At 44.6% G+C, this 25,135-nt stretch overlaps 1 protein-coding gene and 1 pseudogene across 1 annotated transcript; both read left to right on the top strand.

The window, feature by feature from the left end:
• The first annotated feature begins 1,215 nt into the window (after positions 1-1,215).
• On the top strand, positions 1,216-4,716 carry LOC101837625 (annotated as a pseudogene).
• A 12,873-nt stretch (positions 4,717-17,589) lies between these two features.
• Foxo4 (forkhead box O4) lies at positions 17,590-24,733 on the top strand. Its single transcript, XM_005081184.4, has 3 exons — positions 17,590-18,429; positions 21,984-23,046; positions 23,326-24,733. Exons 1-3 carry the CDS (start codon positions 17,977-17,979, stop codon positions 23,331-23,333), a joined length of 1,524 nt encoding a protein of 507 aa, XP_005081241.1. The 5' UTR covers positions 17,590-17,976; the 3' UTR covers positions 23,334-24,733.
• The last annotated feature ends 402 nt before the right edge of the window (positions 24,734-25,135 follow it).

Below are 25,135 nucleotides of genomic sequence, written 5' to 3' on the forward strand. Positions count from 1 at the left end.
TTTTGTCTCCCCCAGTTTGGTTGTGAACACCCCAAAGCAAATGGCTGGCAGTGTGCTAGAGGTGGGACAGAAGCACCTCATAAGAAGGACAGATGCCTTGGCGTCTCCCTAGAGGGAAACTTCCCACTCGGAACCACAGCCTTGATGCAGCTCTTATTTAGCTCTGCTTCCATTATTCAGAATTAAGTGCAATAACAAAAACAGGAAGAACCAGGTAGTGGTGGCCCATCTTTAATCCCAGCACTTGGGAGGCAGAGGCAAGTGGATCTTTGAATTCGAGGCCAGGTTGGTCTACAAGAACGAGTTCCAGGACAGACAGGGCTACAGAGAAACCCTATCTTGAAAAAAAATACAGGAAGAAGAGCAAGTTCAGAGGCAAAAATAAGTTGAATGTTTGACTGCTCATAGCTTAATATAATTACTAGAGGGCCAGGCAGAGACAAACAGCTAAAATGCAAGTTTCAACCTGAGGAGAGGTCAGGGCTGAAGATAAGCATTTGGGAGTCTTGGGCATAGACAAGGCAGTTTGAAACACTAAGATTAAGTCAGCCAAGGATGGCTGGGGGTGTGGGGGTGTAGCTTATTGACAGAGCACTTGCCTAGCATTTTGAGTCCAAAAAAAGAGAAAGACTGTCAAGGACAAGAGAAGAATAGAGCCAAAGATATAGTCTGAGATGTCTTCCACTTGGAAAATAATCAGTAAGGTTAGGAATACACAGGAAAACAAAAAAAAAGACTTGGGAGTGGACAACAGAGTCAACAGAGAATGAGGCAGAGAAGAGAATAAGGCTAAGAAAAAGTTAGTTTTATCTAGTGATTAAGAAGCCAGACCTCTGGTACTCTTCTGTAGGGCTTGAAGGCATTGAACCTAGAAATGCCTGCATGCTAGACAAGCACTCTACTGCTGAGCTACTCCTTTGCCAGCAAACCCAGACCTCTGATAACCTAGCAGCCTTCCCAGTGAAGGTCTGATTTTGCTTATTCTTGTCACCCATAAGTCCTACCACAGTCTCCTCTTTGTACACACATGTTGAATAAATGACCAGATGAGTGAACCGCATCTACCATAAACAGACGCCTGGCCTCTGGAAGTCCCAACAAGCTAAGCTCAGCCACCAGTCCCCAGGATGCCCCTTAAAAAGAGAAACAATAGTGAAAAGCAGAGAAGTGAGATTTATTCAATATGGCTACATTGTAAGAGGAACAAATAAAGTGATGAAACAAGCAGGTCTCAGTGCCACCTTCCGGGGTCCTGAGGTGAGATTTAGAATTCAAAAGGAGGCACGAGGTATGCATAACTAAGCAGTCCTGTTAAAGTATGGTCCTGATCCTCACTGACCCATCATTGTCTGGGCTCCAGCCTGAGCCTGTAGTACAAAGTGGTCTGACAAGTTGTCACAACTGTGTGAAAACGCTTCCTGGGAGGCAAGTTCCTCCTCGGCTGACACCAGGGCCTTACCTTCTCAGAGAAATCTTAATTCTTAATTCCTGAAGGCTTGTTGTTTAAATGATCTAGTGGTCAAAAGAGGGACACAGTATCTTCTCTCCAGCCAGAATGGTTAAAATGGGAAGAGGGGAAAAGCTAAGCCAGGCAACCATTTTTCTCTAAAACAACAGGAAAATACAGGTGATGACATAGAGAATCGTTAAGATGAAAAAAGAGAACAGTTGAGGGCGTTATTTATTTCTTTCTGAAAATGTGGGGTGCAACTGTGAAAATTTGGAATAGAGAACACTTACAAAATATGAACACACACACAACAAGAGATAGAGACGCATAGAGGCAGACAGACTACCTGGAGGCTCTTGAGAATGAGGAAAAACAGGCAGATTTCCTGAGGGCAGTTACAACCTGAAATCAGCATGGAGTGAGTTTCTCATTTTTACAGCCTTTGCCCTAGGGCAGGCTTCAATCCAAGCCAGAACTGTAGACTCCTGAAGAAAACCTTCAGAAAGAAAGAAAGAAAGAAAGAAAGAAAGAAGGAAGGAAGGAAGGAAGGAAGGAAGGAAGGAAGGAAGGAAGGAAGAAAAACCTGAGCCTGGAACAAACTTTGGAGAATGAGGTGATGTCTTAGGAAGGAAAGAAACTCTAAATTAAATTATCTGGATACATTTTTCCCCAAGATGTATCCTGAGCTGTGAGATGCATAGGGCTGACTCCAAGTTCAGTCCAGCTAATAACGACAGAACAGTACTGATCTGACCTGTCACGTAGAACAGACCAGAAGGGCTCGGTAACATAGATTTCAAAAATCCAAGAAGACTTCAATATTGTTCCATAGACAATCAAGAAAATGAGACCCAGTCTCAAGGGAAAACACGACTGAGAGAGATCAATCTTGAGATGGTGATACTCACAGAGAGAGAAATCCATTGGTAATAAGTTTTTGTTTTGTTTGTTTCTTAAGAAACAGAAATTACAAGAGAGAAATAGAAAACATGAAACTAAACTAAATGGAAATTCTAGAAATAAAAAATGTAATATATAAAGTGAGAAATGAACTGGATGGACTTAATAGCACGAAGAAATAACAATGGGGTCAGGAAACTTGAAGAAAATAAAAAGTCTATAATCTGAGCCTATCCTGGTGGTGCATGCCTGTAATCTTAACACTGGAGAAGGCAGAGACAGAATACTCAAGAGCATGAGACCATCCAGAGCTCCCAAGAGGGACTGAGGCCAAACAAAAGAGAACAAAAAAGTGTCAAATTTGGAGGAGAACAGACTGAAGAAAAATGAACTAAGCTCTGAAATCCGTAGGACAGTATCAAAAGTCTGGATATGGTTGATTTTGCTTATTCTCATTACCCCTAAGTCCTACCACACTTCCCACTCTGTACACACATGTTGAATAAATGAACAGATGAGTGAATTGCAAATCCTGTCACAAACAGCAAGTGATGGGGTTATCAAAGTTTCTGGGATCAAAGCCTAAACTCTTGAAGCCCTGACAAGTCAGGCTGAGCCACCAATCCCTAGGATGCCAAAAAGCCAAGAAGGGAGTATTCAAGGTGTCCACATTGTGAAAGGGGCTGTTGGGGTTCTGACATGAGATTCAAGTTTCAATAGAAGGCAAGAGGTATGAATAACTAAGCAGGTCCCGGACAGAACTGACCCATCATTGTCTGGGTTGCAGTAGTCTGAGTAGTTGTCAGAGCTGTGAAATCTCTTCCATAGTTCCTTAAAAGACATTGATGGTGATTTGAATGCACCATCCTTCTTGTCTGGATGCTTTTAGGATTTTCTCTTTACCTTCAGTTCTCAGCAAAGTAGAGGTGGTTTTTCTCCATATTGTTTGAGCTTTACAGAGCTTGAATTTGTAAACTGATACTTTTTGTCAAGTTAGGAAAGGATTCAACCAGTATTTCTTCAAATAATGTCTTTTTTTTACCATTCACACTCTATCTGGTAGTACTGTCACATGTTTTGTTTTGTTTTGTTTTTGTAAAGTTGGAGAGTTAAATACAGGGCCTTAAACAAGCTAAGTAAGCACTCTACTGCCAAGACAACCTTGTTTAATTGTCTCAGAAAAACAAAACAAAATGAAGTAGGCAGGAGGGAGGGAAGAGGAAGGAGGGGGAGGCAGGAAGAGGGAAAGAAAGAGACCCCCATGACCAAGTATTTGTTTATCACAATTTAATGGAGTTCACTAGTAGCCAACAAGTAATTTCAACATGATAAGGAAATCTGGAACAAGGTGGGCAAGTGTCAGGTCCAAAAGAAACTTGGGACAAATGACTATCTGCGATGCCTATTAGCATACCAAAGTTCATGCTGGCCCCAGGTTCCTGGTATCACAAGTACCTGTGGCTCTTCTCAGCTCTTCTCACCCCACCCCCTACCCTAATCTTCTCCGGCTAATGGGCTTCCCTTCCTCAGTTTCTCATTCCCATATAACCCTGTCATTTCGACCATGGCTTCTCTTGGCCTTCTTTTGTCTTCCTTTTTTTCTTTGCTTTCTTTCTTTTGTTTTGTTTTGTTTTGTTTTTTTGAGAGAGGATTTCTCTGTGTAATAGCCCTAGCTATCCTGAAAGTCTCTCTGTAGACCAGGCTGGCCTCAAACTCACAGAGATTCACATGTCTCTGCCTCCCAAGTGCTGGGATTAAATATGTACACCACCACCACCTGGCTTTGTCTTCCTCTTTTAACTACCATCTCTTGTTTGTCTTTCTCTCTTGGTCTTCTCTTGCTCCCCTGCCCCCTCCCCGTCTCTGCTCATGGCCTGGTCCAGTCTGCGACCATGTTCAGTGTGCTGCTTTCTCTCCCTGCCCTGGACTCTTTCAGATGCCTCTGGCTGTGCTTTCCCTCACATCTACAATAAAAACCAGCCCCTCAATCATACCTTGATGCAGTTATGTCCTCATGTCTAACAGAGAGTAAGGTACAGAAAAGAGGATAACTCAATTGTTTGGGATGAGGAACCGGAGGGAAGGTTTACATCTCAAACGGACAATTGTTGGACAGGTGCAATCAGTCCCCATGGAGACTGTCTTTTATAATAGATATGTTCTGGGAAATAGCAGAATTTGTTTTCTTTTGTTTTGTTTTTTCAAAACTCTGCTTCTGCAAGATGTGAAAAAAAATAAGAAAAGGCTATGGAAGCTCAACTGATTCCAGATATGAAGAGGGAGCAAGACCACCAGGAAACTCCCCAGGAAGAATGTGTCAGAGCAGTCATCTTCAAGGCTTCAGCCCTCCTCCAATGGCTGGTTGATGAGGAAGGTAAATGCCCACTCTAGACAGCAGACAACTAGACATGCATGTGCCTAGAGTAAAACCATCAACAGGTGAAGAGCCACTCAGCAGGACAAGATGAAGGTGTGTGTCTGATCAAGTATTGCTCTGTGTCGTCCGTCTCAGATGAATGAGGCCATGCTGGGAATTCCAGCTGCAGGATCTGGACTGACTGACAGGCAGTTCCATAAATGCACATGTTTTTCTCCTTATCTTTTTTTGTATAGTTTACTAAAGTATTGACACAGCTTCAATGAATACTTTGAGGTTGCAAACCTTGATTTGTCATCTTTATTTGATTAAATCCAAAATGTCTGAGCAGAAGAAATAAAGGTCATGTATTTAGTCCTGGAGGGGGGAGAGAGAGATTGAGGATCTAATTCAAACTTGGGGGAATCTAGAAGGCTTCTTGGAAGAAGTAGCAGCTAAGTTTAGATGTGAAGGATGAGTAGCAGTTAGAAAGCTGAAGAGAGCCGGGCGTTGGTGGCACACGCCTTTAATCCCAGCACTTGGGAGGCAGAGGCAGGCGGATCTCTGTGAGTTCGAGGCCAGCCTGGTCTACAGAGTGAGTTCCAGGACAGCCTCCAAAAACAATACAGAGAAACCCTGTCTCGAAAAACCAAAAAAAAAATGCTGAAGAGAGAAATAACTAGGGACATGTCTGTTTGTTCCAGACACAGGGAACAGCAGATAAAGACTTACAAGCATGAGACAGATTCTTTCTTCCCTCAATATATGTTTTTATTTAAATTAGAAACATGCCTGCTTCACATGTCAATCTCAGCTCCCTCTCCCACCCCTCCTCTTTGTCCCTCCACCAGCCCTCCCCAGCCCACCACCCAATCCCCACACCATTCCCCAGGGAAGGTGAGGCCCTCCTTGGGGGGATCATTTTATACAAGGTTTTAATGTGTTGCTCAAATTAACTCCAAACTTCTGGGTTCAACAGACCTTTTTGCCTCAGCCTCCCAAGTGCCTGGAAATAGAGGACACATCATAAGACCTAGTAAGAAATTCATTTTCATCTGATGATATCTTTATTCTGTTTAGGGTCTTTTTTTTCAGAGACAGAGTTTCTTTGTGTCCTGGCTGTCCTGGAACTTACTCTGAAGATCAAGTTGACCTCAAACTTACAGATCCGTCTACCTCTGCCTTTTATGTGCTGGGATTAAAGGCGAGGGCCACCACTACCCAACACAAATTCTTTTTTTTAATTTATTTATTTATTACTAATACAACACCCTGCCTCCATGTACACATCAGAAGAGGGCACCAGATCTCATTACAGATGGTTGTGAGCCACCATGTGGTTGCTGGGAATTGAACTCATGACCTCTGGAAGAGCAGTCAGTGCTCTTAACCTCTGAGCCATCTCTCCAGCCCCCAACACAAATTCTTATTTTAGGACTGGCAAGATGGTTCAGCAGGTAAAGGTGCTTGCCCCCATATCTGGTAGCCTGAAGGGAAGAACTGACTCCCATGAGTTGTCCTCTGACCTCCAAATGTGCTACACACACACACACACACACACACACACACACACACACACACACACGTAAATGAATGTAAAAAAGAAGCTACAAAATCTCATTTTAATACTTCTTCAAGTCAAATACCTAACAACACAGAACTGATGAAACATCCAGCTGGCAGAATATATTATATACTATACAAGTATATATTAAGTTAAGTTAAGTTTACAGCTCATTGGTGGTGGCACACGCCTTTAATCCCAGCACTTGAAAGGCAGAGGCAGGTGGTTCTCTGTGAGTTCGAGGCCAGCCTGGTCTTCAAAGTGAGTTCCAGGACAGGCAGAACTGTTTTACAGAGAAACCCTGTCTTGAAAAAAAAAAATATATATATATATGTATAGTCACAAAGCCTTGTAATAATTTGAAAACCAGCTTATTAGTAAATGGAAAAGGAAAGAATACAAAATTGTATGTATAATGTGATTATAACATTCATTAAAATCCATATAGAATGAAAAACTAATCCTGGAAAAAAAAATACTGGTCGTGGGGCTGGAGAGATGACTCCCAGGGGTTAAGAGCATGCACTGCTATTGCATAGAATCTGGATTTAGTTCTAGTACCCATGTCGGAGAACTTACCACTGCCTATAACTCCTGCTCCCGCTGGACTTGACACTTCTGACCTCCAAGGGCACTTACAGTCATATACATATACCCACACTGCATACACATAATTGCAAATAATTTTTAAAATGCTGACTGTAGTCTATGAGTATGAACTTTTTTATGTACATTATAGTTTTTTTCTTTAGTCAAGATGTATTACTCCTACAGTAGAGGAAAGACTTTGATTTTTCTTTTCTTTTTTATGTACATTGGGGTTTTGCCTGCATGAGGGTGTCAGGCACCCTGTAAATGGAGTTACAGACAGTTGTGAGCTGCCAGGTGGGTGGTGGGAATTGAACCCACTGGAAGAGCAGCTAGTGCTCTTAACCACTGACCCATCTCTCCAGGCCCCTTAACTTACATATTAATGGCCTGGCACCACTTAGACGTTTAACTGAGTGCAGGATTTTATTGAGGGATGCTGTAAAGCTGGGGGGGGGGAGGAATCGGCAGTGGAAACTGCCAAAAGCAGAGGGAGAAAAGAACTAAGCAGAGATCAGAGAAAGTAAACATGAAAGAACAGGAAATGAGGGGAGGTGGAAAGATGAGAGCATAGGTACACTTTCATAATCAATGCCCATATGAAAGGTGCTAGTAGTGGATGTTTATTACAGGCATAGCTAGAAAGTTTCAAGTTATTTTATTGTTGTCTGTATTAAGACTATATGTATCTATGCCTTTAAGCCTCTCCCTATTCTTCCCAGGAGCAGGCTATGCATTTCTTCAGCCCACATGAGCTGTTGTTACATCTGCCTGATACTGCCAGCAAAGACCAACTGGACACTAGATTTGGATATTCTGAAGCCCACTCTGGGAGCAAATTGCATAACCACATGCCTGTGTGTGTGAGCTACAGATTTTGCAGGCTATATGAAAAAGCCTAAAAACTTCTGGTGATAAAGGAGTCAAGATGGGACTCAGGGAGCCCCAGAGGCATTTACAGAAAACAAAAAAAGTACATTGGTTCTCTCTGGATCTAAACCCCGTTTATGACACACAACCAAACGAGCTGAACAATGCTGACTCTTAGCCAAGACCATTTCTGTAAGATGTTTATACTTTTCTGTTGACTTTGGGACATACCCTGTCATCCTCAAAGCTTTTAGTGAGCTAATGGAATGACTGCTGGGGGTTGGTTTAATAAATGTCAAGCGAAGGTGTTGGGGTGAATTTCTACATACAGTATAGTTGTTTCCCAGAAAAGCAGATGTTCTGGGAACCTTGTCTTTTCTGTAGATAACACATCTTTTGACCCATAGAAAAGCCAGGAAAATAGAGACAATCCTAAGAGACCAGCACGTACGAGGACAAAGACAAGATCTTAGTGTCATCACCCTGACCTTTAGAGCGTATTCCAATTGTCTCAGAGTTCTGATGATGCAACTTATGAAAGAATTTTTGCCTTTACCATTCAAGGAGCTAGCTAAAAGTGGCCTAATTTAGATTTTTTTAAATCTCTATCAAGCTGTGTTGATACCTGCATGTAATCCTGCTACTGAGATATGGGCAGGGGAATCAGGAGTTCAAAGACATCTTCAGTCACGTAGTGAGTTTGAGGCCAGCCTGGGCTACAGAAGATCCTATTATCAAAGGAAAAAGCCTCCAGCTCTCTCAGTTGCACTGGTCACATTTTAAGTATTCAGCGGTGATGTGTGGTCACTTGACTATCTTCTTGAACAGTGCAGATATGGAGCACAGAAAGTTCTACTGAAAAACACTGTGAATCTACACGTTCAAAATCCTCATCTCAGGACTGAGTCTCTGCCTCTGCATGAAGAGGGATTTCATTTTTCTCACTTAAGTTGTCTCTGCACTGGTGTGCAGAGTGGTGGAGAGGCAAGCAAGGAAACTTTACAGATAAACCCTCTTGCCATAATGAAAAAAGGAAGAATTCATTTAGGAGTGGCAAAAAATACACCGTATTCACTTAATGGAATAGAACATAAAAGTTAAAGGGAACAAACTAGATAAATCAATAAAGATAGACCTCAAAAGCATTTGTATGGGGGGCAAGTTGCTAAATATAATCACTGATACAAAGAAAAACACAAAACAATGGCTATAGTTTGAACGTGTTGGAAATGTATTGCCCAATTCAATGGTTTTCAAAGATAAGACCTTTGAGAAGCAATCAGGTTGGGAAGCCTCTGCCTTCACGAATGAACTAAAGCCATTATCATGACAGTCTCTTTGACATTATGGGAGTGGCAACCTTACAAAAGCTGAGTGCCTTCCCTGTCCCTCTTGAGTGCCCTCTTGCCTTGTGACCCCTTCTGCCACCATATGGTGCAACACAAAGGCCCTCTCCAGATGCAGTCTTTGATCTTGGATGTTTCAGCCTTCAAAACTGTGGGGCAAAAAAACAAAACAAAAACAAAAACAAACAGCAAACTTCAACTATTTAGAAATTACTGAATCCATGATGTTCTGATACAATCAGGAGAGAATGTACTAAGACAACATTACTATATTTTTCTGTGTAAGAGTAAAAGCAGAAGGGTTGAGCACTTGTCTAGCATGCATGGGGTCTGGGAACATTGACAGCATTCCAAAACAAGCAGGTAAACTTATGGCAGGAGTTACTTCAGGGAGGAGGGGATGGAAAGGTCTGTGGGCTACAGATCCAAAGGGACTTTCGGTTTTATTCTATAATGATCAATTTTTTTTCAAGGAAAACACATTCATGTATACTTGGGTGGTTACAATTATCAAAACAGGACACAAATTGGTATGAGTATAAATATGTAAAAGTGTGATGAGAAAAATAAGGGAAACTTGCCAACCTTAGTGATAATGATAGTCGTTTAAAAATGCAGGATTGAGCGGGGCAGTGGTGGCACATGCCTTTAATCCCAGCACTTGGGAGACAGAGGCAGGCAGCTCTCTGTGGTCGAGGCCAACCTGGTCAAAAAAAAGAAAGGAAGAAAGAAAGAAAGAAAGAAAGAAAGAAAGAAAGAAAGAAAGAAAGAAAGAAAGAAAGAAAGAAGGAAGGAAGGAAGGAAGGAAGGAAGGAGGAATGAAGGAAGGAAGGAAGGAAAGAAAGAAAGAAAGAAAGAAAGAAAGAAAGAAAGAAAGAAAGAAAGAAAAGATGGGTTCTGGCACATGGTAAGTGCTAGAAATAACAAGTCAACATCATTCAAGTAAAACAATTTGTAGCATCCTTGGTGACAGTCTCCAAAATTCAATTGGTCAATAGGAAACCCACTCTGTAGCTAATCTGTACTGGCAGGCGCAGTGGAACACTACAGCTCCTAAAACCAGAGCTTCCACTGGAACATTTTGAGACTTCCTTTTTAGATACAGACCATGTGACTGGCTATGGGTTTTGCAAACAGTTCAGATAAAAAAAAATCTCTCCTTTGTGACATGAAACTCAGTTTCAATAGCTACTTCCTAAAAAAAAATCTGGCTTTACCTGCACCCTACCTCCATGGGAATATGAGGTAAACTTTCATGCAGGCAACAATACTAGTCAGGCTTCTCAACTTTCAAGCCAGAATGGTAACCCTGTCACCAGACCACCTGTTCATCTGACTCCCAAAACATATGGATCCTGACTCATCAACAACGGAGAGTACTACTACGTCTGGCCAGCACCAAAGAATAAATAAAAGTTGGCCTCTGAAGTCTTGTCAAATGCCTGGCTCTGAGAAGAGATATTTATGGACTATATTGTAAGGGACATTCTATCCATCCACTACTTTAGGTGGCATGTTAAGTTGTGTCCTCAGATCAAGTTAGAGCACCAGAAGCTTACATGCCTGAACCATCTGAGCTCAGTCCCAGCAGAAGTGTTTTAATGTGATGCCCTGGCTTTCAACCAGGGTAGTTATGAGAAAGCAATATGGAACTCTCTTCTGTGTATTATTAAACTGGTACTGAGGACATTGTCCCCTATGTTAATCCCACAAGAAATATTTCTTATAGAATTTAGTGCCAGCAATGAACCATTATGTAGCTGTTAAAAATTATAATTATGGAAGACTAAATGTGAAAACCTGTTTATGATATATTCATAGAAAAAAAGCAGGACACAAACTGGTGTATAGACTCTAATTGTAGCCCTGTAAAATTATATGTGCCTATGGACAAAGAGTGAAAGCTGATAGGCAAAGACAAAATTATACGAGGGCAATGGGATTATAAGTATTTTGTTTTGTAAAAACAATTTTGTTTGCTCTCATTCTGTCTTTTCAACTGGGGAAAAAAGACATTAGTGACAGAAAAGCCCCCCTCTCCCCCTCCCTCTTCCCACCATGTTTAAGGAATGCTTATCTTCTTTCTTCCTGACAAGACTTGTACAGTTTGCTGCATGCCCATTCCCTAAACTGCCCCAAAATTTAGTGTTCAGTCATTGCACACTGAGTTCTTGTTCCTGTGCCTCTGATTTTCTCTTTAGAGGCTTAGGACTGTGTACTCTTCTTCAAATGCCTTTAATTGCAGCACTCAGGAGGCAGAGGCAGGCAGATCTCTGTGAGTTCAAGGCCAGCCTGGTCTATAGAGGAGTCCCAGGACAGCAAGGGTTATTACATAGAGAAACCCTGTCTTGACGGAAAATAATTTTTTTCGTCTCTCATTTTCAATATATCTTAACCAAAATTGTGAACATATAATAATAAATTAATATATTGTCATATTCTTTTCCTGTAAGTTTAAAGTATGAGGATGTGCTCATGGTCTGTAAACTCTTCCTGTCATTTTTTTCTGTAGTACACATAAAGCCCATAGGTCTCATACTCTGCACTAAGTTATGTAACTCAGTTCTTCTTTTTCTTATGCTTGTGTGTGTGTGTGTGCGCGCGCGCCCACACCTACCTCCAGTTTTAAAAAGAAGGAAAAACAAACCAACATAGAAGAAAGCAGCCAGTATTGTGGCCCACCCCTGGGATCATAGCACTTGGGAGGTGGAAGCAGGTGCTCAGCGGTTTAAGGTCTTCCTTAGCTACTTACTGAGTTGCAGACCAGCCTGAGTCTTATGAGACCCTGTCTCAAAAGAAAAGAAAAAACCCACTTGTTGTTGTTGTAAAGGACCCAGGTTCCATTCCCAGCATTCACATGGCGGTTTACAACCACCCATAACCACAGTTCCAGGAGATGCTATGACCTTTGTAGACCTCTACAGATACCAAGCACACATATGGTACACATACATATGCACAGGCAAAACAGTCACACATAAAATTAATAGCTGAAATTGTTTAACGTGTTCTTTTTTTAATTGATTAATTTATTTTGTATACATTGGTGTTTTGCTATGGGTGTCAGGTCCCCTGGAACTGGAGTTACAGACAGTTGTGAGCTGTCATGTGGGTGCTGGGAATTGAACCTGGGTCCTCTGGAATTGTAGTCAGTGTTTTTAACCACTGAGTCACCTCTCTAGCCCACTAGCTGAAATTTTTTAACAAAAGGAAAAGGAAACAGAAGGAAGGAAGGAAAAAAGGAAGGCAGGAAGAAAACAGTAATAGCATTTAGCTTATTTAGTTGCATATCTTAAGTTAGATAATTTGTATGATAAACTTAGCAAAGGCTCAATACTATAATCAGATAAGTATCACTTATTAATATTAGTGTACTTTGTATTATTACTCAACTAGTTCTTAACATGACAAGGATGACATCTTTCCCTGTGATTATTATCAAAATCCTGTAAAAACTCAAGCGAGGTTTTCAGAGCTGAATAGGGCAAAAAAGAAGTGGAGAAATGTCTTTGTTCAAACTAATAGAGCCGATTTGGCAGTAGACTTGGGGGTGGCACCCAAGTAGCAGAGTGGGCAGTGGTAGCAGTGACAGAGGCAAGACAGCCAAACCCGTATGACCTTCAAGAGAAAAAGAGAAAATGTAACAAATAAGATCCATTCACCAAATGGACTATGGGACAAAGCCTTTAACTCCCGTGTGCTGCTGTGTCTGTTTCATCACTCACAACAGTCTCCTGTTGATTCTCTCTCCTTCCCTACACCTCTTCTATTTTTGTACTGCTACCTTGCTGACTCTACTTGGCTATTTTTGTGTCTGTTTTTTGTTGTTGTTGTTGTTGTGTTTGACTGGTTGGTTTTGCTTGGTTGGCTGGTTTGCTTTGCTTTGGTTCTGTTTGAGGCAGGATCTCCCTGTGTATCCCTAGTTGGTCTGGAGCTAGCTATATAGACCAGCTTAGCCTTGAACTTGTAGTAAGTGATCTTCTGCCTAATAAGCACCGAGGTTGCAGACATGTCCAGCTTAACTAACATTTATCCTAACACTCCCACAGCAATGAGATAAGTTACCCTGACCTTTGTAGCTTCAAAGTCATGTTTTTTTTTTCTTTATCGTTCCACCAATCCTTTTGCTCACTCTCCTCAAACACCTGGTTCTACAGCACATTGTTCATGCATGACTGTGTGTGTGTGTGTGCGTGCGTGCGTGCGTGCGTGTGTGTGTGTGTGTGTGTGTGTGTGTGTGTGTGTATCTCCAAGGTTATTCCATGCATGGTGGTGTATGATTTTAATCCAAAAACTTGTAAGTCAGAGACAGGTAGAGTTCACTATATATAGATCTCTATACAATCCAGACCAGCCAGGACTACATTGTAATACCCTTTCTCAAAAAAAAATCTATATATATACACGTACACATATACTTTCATCTTGTGACAGCGTAACAAATTTCTGTTGATTAGTGGAAGAGTTCACAGTCTGATGAAGTAGACAATAATACTCTCATGAAATAAAAAGTCATGTAGCTACAACCACAAAATTCAAAAAATATAAACCAAGTTTATAGTGGTTCAGAAGGTACAAAATAAATAAAAGATTTGTCAGGTTGAACTAGTTAAGGACAGTTTGGAGATGTGAATTGGAGATGTAAGGGGGTAATGAACATGAATTAGAAGAAAGGTAGATCTTTTCAAACAAATACACAAAGGAGACAATGAAAGACATAACTCAAGCCAAGACATATTCATACCCTGCCCTACTATTTCCCCATCTCAGCAACTCTACATGATCCAACACCACACCTGTTTCAGTTAGAGAAGAGCTTCCTGTAAGGTAATGACCACTAGACTCTTGGCCATCAAATTTGATATTCATGAAGCACTTATCAAGGACTCTAGGCAGTGCTGCAGGAGAAAGAAGAATATGCAGAAGATGTTTACAGACATTGTGAGCAAGTATTTCCCATCTTCCTACTCTAGACCTCATGTAGAAACATATGGCCTTCTGTATGCAACCAAGGTAGTCCACAGGTAGGGAACAAATCCATATTGGAGAAGGACAAAAGAATATGGAGGGGCTAGGGAGATCATTCAGTGCTTGCTGTACATGCATGAGGACCTGAGTTCAAATACCCAACATTCAGATAAAAACAGGGCTTAAGATTTGGGAAGAAGGCAGAGACAGAAGAGTCTTCCTTGCTGGCCAGCCAGTCTAGCTGAATCAGTTCAGTTAACTCTGGTTTAAAAAATAAGATGGGGGCTGGAGAGATGGCTCAGAGGTTAAGAGCACTAGCTGTTCTTCCAGAGGTCTTGAGTTCAATTCCCAGCAACTACATGGTGGCTCACAACCATCTGTAATGAAATCTAGCACCCTCTTATGGCATGTAGGCGTACATGTAGGTAGAACACTGTATACATCATAAATAAATAAATCTTAAAAATAAAATAAAAAATAAGGTGGACAGTGAATGATTAAGGAGAACATCTGACATCAACCTCTGGCCTCCACACACATATATACACAAATGTGCATGCACACATACACACACACACACACAAATACACGAATATATGCACAATATTTTTTTAAGAATATGGAAAATCAAGACAGTTTATCATACCATGAATAGGCTAATACCACTTTGAAGGCACAAAGTGTCAAAATTGCTGAAAAATTATGGTTGTGTGGACATTCTTTCTTATAACAGGAGAATCTTAACATAACAGAAAATCAACTGGGCAGATAAGATGGCTCAGTGAGTAAAGGCACTTGGCCCCAAGTCTTACAACCTGAGTTTGGTCACCGGAACCCACATGGTGAAAGGAGAGCGCGCGTGCGCACACACACACACACATACACACACACACACACACACACACACACACACACACACGTGTGAAAAACAACTGATTTATCCCCGGGGCCTTGAGGTCACATGCCTCTGATCCCAGCATTTGGGAGGCAGAGGCAGGTGGATCTCTGTGTGTTCGAGGCCAGTCTGGTCTACAGAGCGAGTTCCAGGACAGAGAAACCCCATCTCAAAAAAAAAAACAAAACAAAACAAAAGAAATCAACTATCTTTTTTAGTTAGCTGCATAAGTGCTGGACAAATGGCCTATTATACCAGGACTTGAGAGGTGGAAGCAGGATGATCAACAGTTCAAGGCCAGCCTGGGTTTGCCACATAAGAGTCTGTTTCCAAAAAACAAAACAGGAAGGAGAGGAAAATAGACATTTACAGCAAAAATTCAAACAGTAAACAAATTAAATTATAGTCTCTAGAACCTTGCTATCTAGCAGAAAAATTGCAATATGACCAGGCAAACAAACAGGTATTTGTTTAAAAGTTGTTAAATATCTAAGTACAGTATTTAATTCTTGGTCTTATTAATTCATTCATTTGGCCAACATTAACTGCGACCCAGAGCTGAGATCACAGACACGTAAGACTTGTGTCTGCCCTCAGGAACTCAGTTTATTATAAGAAACAGACCAGCAAGCAAATATGGCCTGCAGCTATATAACAGGAGCTTGCCAGAGGTGCTTTAAAATGCACAAAGGGAACAACAAGCTGTACCTGAGGAAAACATGAAACAATGGATGGGATTTTTCCCCAAAATAGAAACTTGAGGGAGGGATGACAACAGTAATCCATTTTCTTAATTAAACCACTTGATCTCTGATATCAACAGCATTTTCATCTATAAAATGGGCATAATAGCAGTATCTGTCTTTCATGGTTATGTTAGGAGTGAGCTAACATTGATGTGGTGGTTTCTATATGAAGACCCCCCCCCATAGGCTCATATACTTGAATGCTTAGTCACCAGGGAATTGCACTATTTGAAATTATTTGATTAGAAGGATTAGAGGTGTGGCACTGTTGGAGGAAGTGTGGCACTGAGGATGTCACTTTGAGCCCAAGCTATGCCCAGTGTCACACACTTTCTCTCTATATATCTGCAGACCAGGATGCAGCTTTCAGTTACTGTTCCAGAGCCACATGTGCCGTTATGCTCCCTGCCATGATAATAATGGACTAAACCTCTGAAACTGTAAGTAAGCCCCCAGTTTTCATAGGAATTACCTTGGTCATGGTGTCTCTTCACAGCACTAGAACAATGACTAAGACAATTGGTAAAGCAATTAGAACAGTGACTGATACATGTTTTAACTGTTAATTACTAGGTGTTTTTTAGAAAGGTAATAAAACAAACTGTAGTGGGGGGGGTAGTAGGGCGATGGATGAAACGAGATCCAGTTCGGATAATAATGCCATTTAAAATGCAGAGATTATTGCTGTTGGTTGTTTGAGGTTTTTGTTTGTTTTTTTCAAGAGCTCAAACTGTCCTGGAACTCACTATATAAACTAGGCTGGCATCTAACTCTCAGAGATCTGTCTGTCTCTGCCTCCGGAGTGCTGCAACTGAAGGCGAGCACCACCATGCCACGGTCGGTCCTTAAACACAGTCATAATGTCTCCATTTGGGATTTGGAAGCAGCAAGTTACAAAAAGGGAAAGGTGACACCAAGTGTGATTTGGAAGGCTATGTAGACCCAGGACAGCTGCTAACCAAGCTCAGAGTTTAGGAGTAGCTAGAGGGTAAGGGTGTGGGTCCAAGAAGGGATTTCTGAAAAAGTTCAGTTAGGGATCTGTTGAATGAGAAGCTGTTGCAGATCGGAAAAAGGAGAATATCAGTATTTCAGAGGAGGCCCGCAGAACCGACAGAGTAAACAGGCTTAAGATGTCTGTGAACTGCACTTGGAGGGTGGAAAGGCTAGGGGAGGATACTACCATCAGTTAACACCATTTGTTATGTTGTACAAGTTCCCCACTCAATTCCTCATCGTGAATGTATCTTATTTTCTAATTAGTTCCCTACTTATTGATACTCTTCCTGCTTTTTATAGGGACAATACTTTTCATTTTGCTTTCTTAACTGAAGACAGGGACGTCTAGCATCTCTCAAAATCGTCACTTGGGCGATCCCGAAACTCGAGTTAGCGCGTGGTAAGAGAAGGAGTAAGGGAAATGATTTTTGAGAAAAGAAAGCGAGTACGGGACGACCTCTAATCATTAAAGTTCCACCTCCCCATATCCTGCCACGCGCCTCGGTCTTGCTGCCGATATCGGACTCCTAATCGCAAGGTAGGACGGGAGATGTAGTCCTCGAGCCCGACCTGGGTGGCACGACTGAAGAACTCGGTTTCCCAAGTGGCTCTCGAGGCGCGTGCGCAGATGGCTGCCCTGGAGAGTGGTAAACAGAGACGTCAGGCGGGGGCTGCTGCTTGGAGCAAAACAAAAGGGAAACCCGGGGGCCGGGGGGTGGGGGGGGTTCGATAGGGGATTCTATGCAGGGAAAAAGGGAGGCTGGGACCGCGGAATCCTTGACTCTATCAAGAGTGACCTGGAGGGAAGAAGCGGGGGGAGGGGGAGCCAGGGGAGGGACAAGTGACGCCGGGGGAGCGGGGCGTGGGGGAGGGCAGCGATCCGGGTGGGGGAAATTTGGGAGGAGTGTCCGGGGGGCAGCAACTTAAAAGGGGGAGGGAACTTCGCTGAGACGTTCGGTGATGGGAGCGCAATGTATGAGGGGATATGGTGCCTCAGGTTTAAAAGAGCAGGAAGCTGAGTGAGAGGGTGCAGAAAGTGCCTTCGCTAGGCGGAGGTTACAGGTGGTGCCTCAGAGTATCGCTCTGAGGCTGCAGCCTGTAGTCAGGCAGGAGATCGGAGAACTGAGTGGGACACTTTGGGGTCTAGAATCCCGAGACGGGGGAGAAGTTCGTGACTTTCTGAGAACTGGTAGGAATGTGCCTCCTGGCCCTCGTTGCTTCCCCCCTGGGGGGAGGCATGGTGAGGGATGGTGGCAGGCTCCACTGAACGTTGAGCTGCAGAGGTTCAGCTCCACGTATGGATCCAGAGAATAAGAAGTCAGCCACAGAGGCTGCCGCGATCATAGATCTCGATCCCGACTTCGAACCCCAGAGCCGTCCACGATCCTGCACCTGGCCCCTTCCTCGACCAGAGCTCGCTACGGAGCCACCCGAACCGTCCGAGGTGGAGCCAGGTCTGGGACAGAAGGTACACTCGGAGGGACACTCCGAACCCATCCTGTTGCCCTCTCGGCTCCCAGAGCCGGCAGGGGGGCCCCAGCCGGGAATCCTGGGGGCTGTAACAGGTCCTCGGAAGGGAGGCTCCCGCCGGAATGCCTGGGGAAATCAGTCATATGCAGAACTCATCAGCCAGGCCATTGAAAGCGCCCCGGAGAAGCGGCTGACACTTGCCCAGATCTACGAATGGATGGTCCGTACAGTGCCCTACTTCAAGGACAAGGGTGACAGCAACAGCTCGGCAGGATGGAAAGTAAGTATGAGTCCCTTGCCTTCACTCCATCCACCCTTTTGGACCCCTCTGGTTAGTCTCACTCCAGGGGGCCCCATTATCGCTTCTCCACTCCATTGGGAAGCCCAAAGATCCACCTTCAATCCTCAGTTAGACAAACATTGACTTAGTACATAGTATATGCCACACTCAGAGCTTGAAGCGGGAGGATCAGCGATGAATAAGACACTGTCCCTGCTCTGAGGAAAATCGAATTCTCTACTCGCTACTCAGCACTTTGGCTTGAACTGCTCCAAACATTTATTCCCACAGAGAAGTCTTTATCCTATGTACAGCAGGAACTGTGTGGATTCTCCACCCGCACCTAGCCTTCCCTCCTCCCTCCTCTCCCACCCAACACCTTTTGGCCCATTCCTGCGGGATTACTCGGATTCCCTGCTCGCCTCCCAATACCTCAGTGAACAGGAACTGTTACTCTGCCCAAGAGGGAGTGGGCGATGAAAGGGGGGAAAAAGTGGTTGCTATCCATGAGGAAAGGCAGCTGATATTGTGCACTAGGGGAAAAGGTTGTGAACTGCTATCTGCCTCATTTTACCTTCTACTATAAAAAATTCTTCCTTGCAAGGAGCTATCCAAACTCTTGGCGAAAGTCTTTGTTGCTGGGGAATACTACTCTTGAGAAAAGAGGTATCATAGAACTCTGATTTTTAGAGTCCAGGTTGGCAGTTCTCTTGGTCTTCTAGAAGAAACTCGGAAGATCTCAAACGATAACCGAAAAATTTGCCAGAGTAATAGAGACTAATCACAAAACGAAGGAATCGAAGAGTTCAAGCATAGCAATGCCTTGTATCTCTGTAGGTAGTTAGGATTGGTGGGTGTACCAAGTACAGAGGACAGAATGAACAGAGGATCTTCATGTAGAGATTAGTCAGGGAGCAGATCTGCCGTATGCGTAGGGGCCAGACAGAGCAGAAGATGGGACAGCTGACCGAGACCCTTGGCACTATTTCTGGGTAGACTGCCATGCCACAATCTCAAGCTCACAAAGAGCTCCCCTCCTTGGACCCAGCCTGCACAGCTGTTTTTCTTTTCCCTTAAGTTGATTTTCCAGGGTAGAATGACCACGAGTTGCTTGTTATACTGTGGGAGTAGTCCCTCCTTATGATTTACGCTTAACACAGCCTTTATAGTTTATGAAATCCTCTTTTTTCCCCTTTTGGTTCTGGGAACTGAACCCAGGGCAGTGCGGTTGCCACTAAGCTGAATCTATAACCATGAAATAATGTTAAGATTTTTTTCATTTTTGTTAGTCTTCGTGGCAGTTCTGAGAGTCTACATTATGAGGAAATTAAGGCACTGGAGGTTAGGTACTTAGCCTACTATCAGGGTGAAGACTTGAATGCAAGTTTTGCTGCAGATCATGTTTCTCTAAGGAAAGCCTGGCTTGCTTTCATTGCCAAACCTAGTCAGAAGGGGTCTAGAGCTTCCAAAGCCCCCAGCAGGAATACTTCCCTGGTATTGTGCCAAGGTCACTCCCACCCCACCAGGGGGCGGCACTCACTTGAACAAGAACGCTTAAGTTAGGTGGCTTTAAGTGAGCAGTTTATCAGCCCCTCCCCCCCCCACCTCAAACAGTTCTAGGCACCTGGAAACTGACCTACTTGCTTGTTCCAAGACCTTCGGGAGAGGGGATGTGGATGGAAGTAGAGGTCAGTAGTTAATCCTTTGCACAGCATATGTGAGTCTCTGGGCTTGACCCCCAGCACCACACACACACACACACACACACACACACACACACACACACACACACTCAGTAAATCCACAATTAGAGAAAGAGAAGGGAGGAAACTAGAAGACACAATGGTGCTCAGTCACTAAGAGCCCTAGGTGGATGGATGGGCTCAGGGAGGCAAGGAAGTCTTTCGAGAAAGGACCCTGCACAAGAAGCCGGTCCAGCCATGCTCTTCAAGACACAGGTTGCCCTTTTACCATTCAGATAGAAATGGTTTCTCGATGTCTAGAGCCTCAGTTTCTTTGGGGTTCCTATCATGCTCCTATCAGCTTCCTCCTGACCTTTACGGTAGAGAGATCATGCTCAGATTCTTAGACTTCCAGGGGGGAAAACTGGGAAGCAGGTAGGGAAGCAATGGGAGGTGGGGCAGAATCAGAGACTCAAGAAGTGTCAGCCTCCATCTTGCACCCTGGACTACTTGGGGTGGGGGAGGTATATTTATCTAAATGTCACCAGTGAAGAATAATAAATAATAGGTAGGTCCCAATACCCAAGGCACCCAAGAGCTGACAGAGCTTCAAGGAAAACCTCACTATAGACATCTAGGGGCTACCTACCAGTTGGACAAGTATCGACTATGTATTGTGTACTTGATATGCTGTGGCCTTGGTGCTCTGAGGGGGCACTGTTGGGAACAGTGGGACTGGAGGGCATTGTCTGTGCCTTTAGTACTTACAGTTGACAAGACTAATTATATGAAACCATAAACCATGCCATATAGATTGGGTAAAACTGTGGGAAACAGATACAAAATTCTATAAGAAATTTGGCTATGGAAGATAAGCAAACTTTATTTAAAAGGCATAGGATTTAAGCTTGGCCCCCAGTAGAATTTAGAGAAGGAAATGTCTCCCTAGGAAAAGGGGACAGAGAAATTACACCTCATGAAAGTATTGAGTATGTCCCAATTGGCAGAAATAAGAATGGAATCCTTTTTTGGTTTTTCGAGACAGGGTTTCTCTGTATTGTTTTGGAGGCTGTCCTGGAACTCACTCTGTAGACCAGACTGGCCTCGAACTCACAGAGATCTGCCTGCCTCTGCCTCCCGAGTGCTGGGATTAAGGCGTGTGCCACCAATGCCCGGTTTGTTTTTGTTTGTTTGTTTGTTTTGTTTTTTGTTTTGAGACAGGTTTTCTCTGTGTAGCTTTGAAACCTTTCCAGGAACTCACTCTGTAGACCAGACTGGCCTGAAACTCACCGAGATCTACCTGCCTCTGCCGTCCAAGTGCTAGAATTAAAAACTTGACTTGAGATCCAATCTTAGAGAGTTATCTGGCTGGCCTAAAGGTATAGTGAAGAATGGAGTACCCTCTGTACTGACCTTCTAGCCCCTAGCCTATTTAGAGAACTGACCCAGGGACAGGTCATTCCTGGGCTGGTATGGCCACCCTCCTGTATTCTCCACCCAAGCCTGTACATCAGGAAAGGAATGGTGCTATGGAATGCTTTTTCCCATCTGAGCCTAGTTCTTCTAGGACAAGTACTCCCCCATGCCTACGAACCCAAAACTGCATCCAGAGATTTGGGGGGAGCTTTTCTAGAGTAGATAGTAGCTCTCCCTGGGAAGTATGTTGTTACTTTGTCACCCTGTGAGAAGTCTGGGGGAGACACTGAGCTTGGTAACTGTGTATAATTTCTTTTCCCTGCCACATTCTGGTTTCCTCCCTGGATTTGACTTTTGAGTCTTCTGCTTTGTCCCAGTCTCCCCTCAGATTAGACTGCTGGCCACCCTCCCCAATACATATCTCACGCCCCTTTTCTACACCTCTGTCCCATCCAGAATTCCATCCGTCACAACCTGTCCTTGCACAGCAAGTTCATCAAGGTTCACAATGAGGCCACTGGCAAGAGCTCTTGGTGGATGCTGAATCCTGAGGGTGGCAAGGGTGGCAAGGCACCCCGCCGCAGGGCTGCCTCCATGGATAGCAGCAGCAAGCTGCTCCGGGGTCGCAGCAAAGGCCCCAAGAAGAAACCATCTGTCCTGCCAGCTCCACCTGAAGGTGCCACTCCAAGGAGCCCTCTAGGCCACTTTGCCAAGTGGTCAAGCAGCCCTTGTTCTCGAAATCGGGAAGAAGCTGATCTGTGGACCACCTTCCGTCCACGAAGCAGTTCAAATGCTAGCACTGTCAGCACCCGGCTGTCCCCAATGGGGCCAGAGTCTGAGGTGCTAGCAGAAGAGGAATTGCCAGCCTCGGCCAGCAGCTACTCAGGGGGTGTTCCTCCCACCCTCAGTGAAGATCTAGAGATGCTGGATGGGCTCAATCTTGCGTCTCCCCATTCCCTGCTGTCTAGGAGCAGTCTCTCTGGCTTCTCTTTGCAACATCCTGGGCTTGGTGGCCCATTACATAGCTATGGTGCCTCCCTTTTTGGCCCAATAGACGGGCCCCTGTCAGCAGGAGAAGGGTGCTACTCAAGCTCCCAGTCTCTAGAGGCCTTGCTCACCTCTGATACACCACCACCTCCTGCTGATGTTCTCATGACCCAGGTAGATCCTATTCTGTCTCAGGCTCCCACACTTCTGTTACTAGGAGGAATGCCTTCCTCTAGCAAGCTGGCTACTGGAGTTAGCCTATGTCCTAAGCCGCTAGAGGGTCCAGGTCCCAGCAACCTGGTTCCCAACCTTTCTGTGATGGCACCACCTCCAATCATGGGAGGTGCTCCTCAGATTCCTAAGGTCCTGGGAACCCCTGTGCTCGCGTCTCCTACTGAAGCTACCAGCCATGACAGAATGCCTCAGGATCTAGATCTTGATATGTATATGGAGAACCTGGAGTGCGACATGGATAACATCATCAGTGACCTCATGGATGGTGGTGAGGGACTGGACTTCAACTTTGAGCCAGGTATAGCACCCCCTGATCACTACATCTTCTCTGTATATGAATGCTCTGCTAGTTCTATGATCTGAGCTAGAGAGAACCTTATAGCTGGTAACAGGAGTTACTGGGGAGTCGGAGGGAGCATGTCATATTAGAATAGCATCCCTTCTAAGTGGGATTTCCCAGCAGCTCCTCATCACAGAAGGGGGAGCTTTGTGTGGGGAGGGAGTGCCTCTGCTCGGTATAAGTCTGGATGGTGCCCCAAATGAATCTTTTTATCGTGTTCTCCATTTTTCCCCACAGATCCCTGAGTCACAGCCAGAAGCTTTGTCCCCTGCTTCAGAGGTGGAGCCAGGCCTGCCCTTATCTACTCTTTCTCCTTGAGCCCTCCCCAGAAGTTTGGGACCCTGCTTTAGAGCCTGGGTTGGGTGGTCACATACATGAGTGTTCAGAAAATTATAAAGATAGAGCTATGGCATGTGGGGATTGTGGAAGAGGGTGATGGGAGGAAGGAGGGAAGAGGGATTATTCTCACTGTGCCAATTAGGGGGTAATTATGGCCCTTTCTCAGGAGCCATCATTGATTTCCCCATTTCCACCTCCAAGGCCTTGTAGCAGGGGCCAGCAATGCTATTAGAAATGTGAAGTCACCAGTGGCCTTATTACCCCTGCCTTTGGGAGCAGGATTATTATTTTTTTTGTAGAGTCTTACTAGAGCTGACCAGGCTCGGTCAGGCCTGGGTTTTTATGCAGTGGGTGGGGGGTGGGGGGCCGGGGGACCTAGAAGGGCCAAGTTTTGAGCACTGGACTGGCTCACCAGGCCAAATCACTTTTGGAAAGAAGCAGATAACAGACAGGCTTTTTATAAACTTTTAAAGAAATATAAACACAAATATAGAGATTTTTAACAGTGGTGAGGTGCTAGTAATGGGAGAATGCTCTTTTTCTTTCTGAAGGCTTTGTCATAGTGACGTGATACAAACACTACAGATTCTAGGAGGGAGACAGACACAGGAAGCTTGGGGAGAGGTAGGCAGCAAAAGTGACTGGAGAGAAACCTTCGCTCTTGGACCAGGTCTAGAAAAAGCTCTATGCAGACATAGGTTAGAGTTTAAGAAAAGAATCCAAAGCCAGGCCCCTGCACTGCGTGCTTAGAAGAGCGTGCTGTTGCGGGGCATGCACACTCTTGTTTGAGCAGTGCGGGTTAGTGCTACCAGAGAGCATCCAAGGCCTGGAATTGGCTTGGGGCCTGGGAGGGGCCTGAAAGAAGGAAGGATTTAGAGTAGTAAAGTTAGGTACAGAGACCTCCCTGTTCAAGGCTTGGGACAGCTGTCCCTGCCCTTCTTCCCAGTCATGGACTGCCAGGGTTATGTGGGAGACTTGTGTGGTGGCAGACAGGGCTGTGGAGAGGAACAGGGAAGGGGGGAGCTTGGGGAGTTTGGCTGAGGGTCTGGGAAATGAGCAGGGATGGGGGGAATGTGGATCAGGTTTACTAGCACCTGCCAGAGAGGCCATCTGGGGCTCCTCCACCCCAGCCCCCAAGCAGTCCCTCCCCCAGCGCCCTTTGCATTGTCCCCTCCCCCACCCCTGCTGTGGGTTCCCATCATTTCCTGTGTCAGCGCCTAGCCTACCCAGATTGTATCATGTGCTAGATTGGAGTGGGGAAGTGTGTCAAATCAATAAATGAGTTCAATAAATGTCTATAATCAGATCTGGTTTCTGGTTTCTGCTGCCTTGCTGCCCCCCCTTCAATATAGGGGAGGGAGGGAGACGGAAAGGCGAAGGGCAGTTACTTGAAGGGCGGGTGGGAGGGACTGCCTACAGGCTGGGAGGTGGGGGAATTTCAGCCTGGGAGGTAAGGGAGTGTGGTGGGGGAGGGACACCTAACCCCAGCAGGAGTAGGCGGCTGCAAGATAGGCCTCCCTCGAGGGGAGGTAGTCTGGTTTGAGAAGACCCCACCCCCTTCTCGGGCCCTCAAAGGCTCATTGTACTAAAAGTCTAGTAACCAGACTTCACAGTCTCTCCCCCCCAACCCCAAGTGCTCACTCCAGCCCTCTGTTGTTGCTCGGGTCCACCCTCAGCCTCCCTGGTGCCTGCAACCTACTGAAGCCTT

Source organism: Mesocricetus auratus, unplaced genomic scaffold (genome assembly GCF_017639785.1).
Source record: "Mesocricetus auratus isolate SY011 unplaced genomic scaffold, BCM_Maur_2.0 Super-Scaffold_100003, whole genome shotgun sequence".
Classification (NCBI taxonomy): Eukaryota; Metazoa; Chordata; class Mammalia; order Rodentia; family Cricetidae; genus Mesocricetus; species Mesocricetus auratus.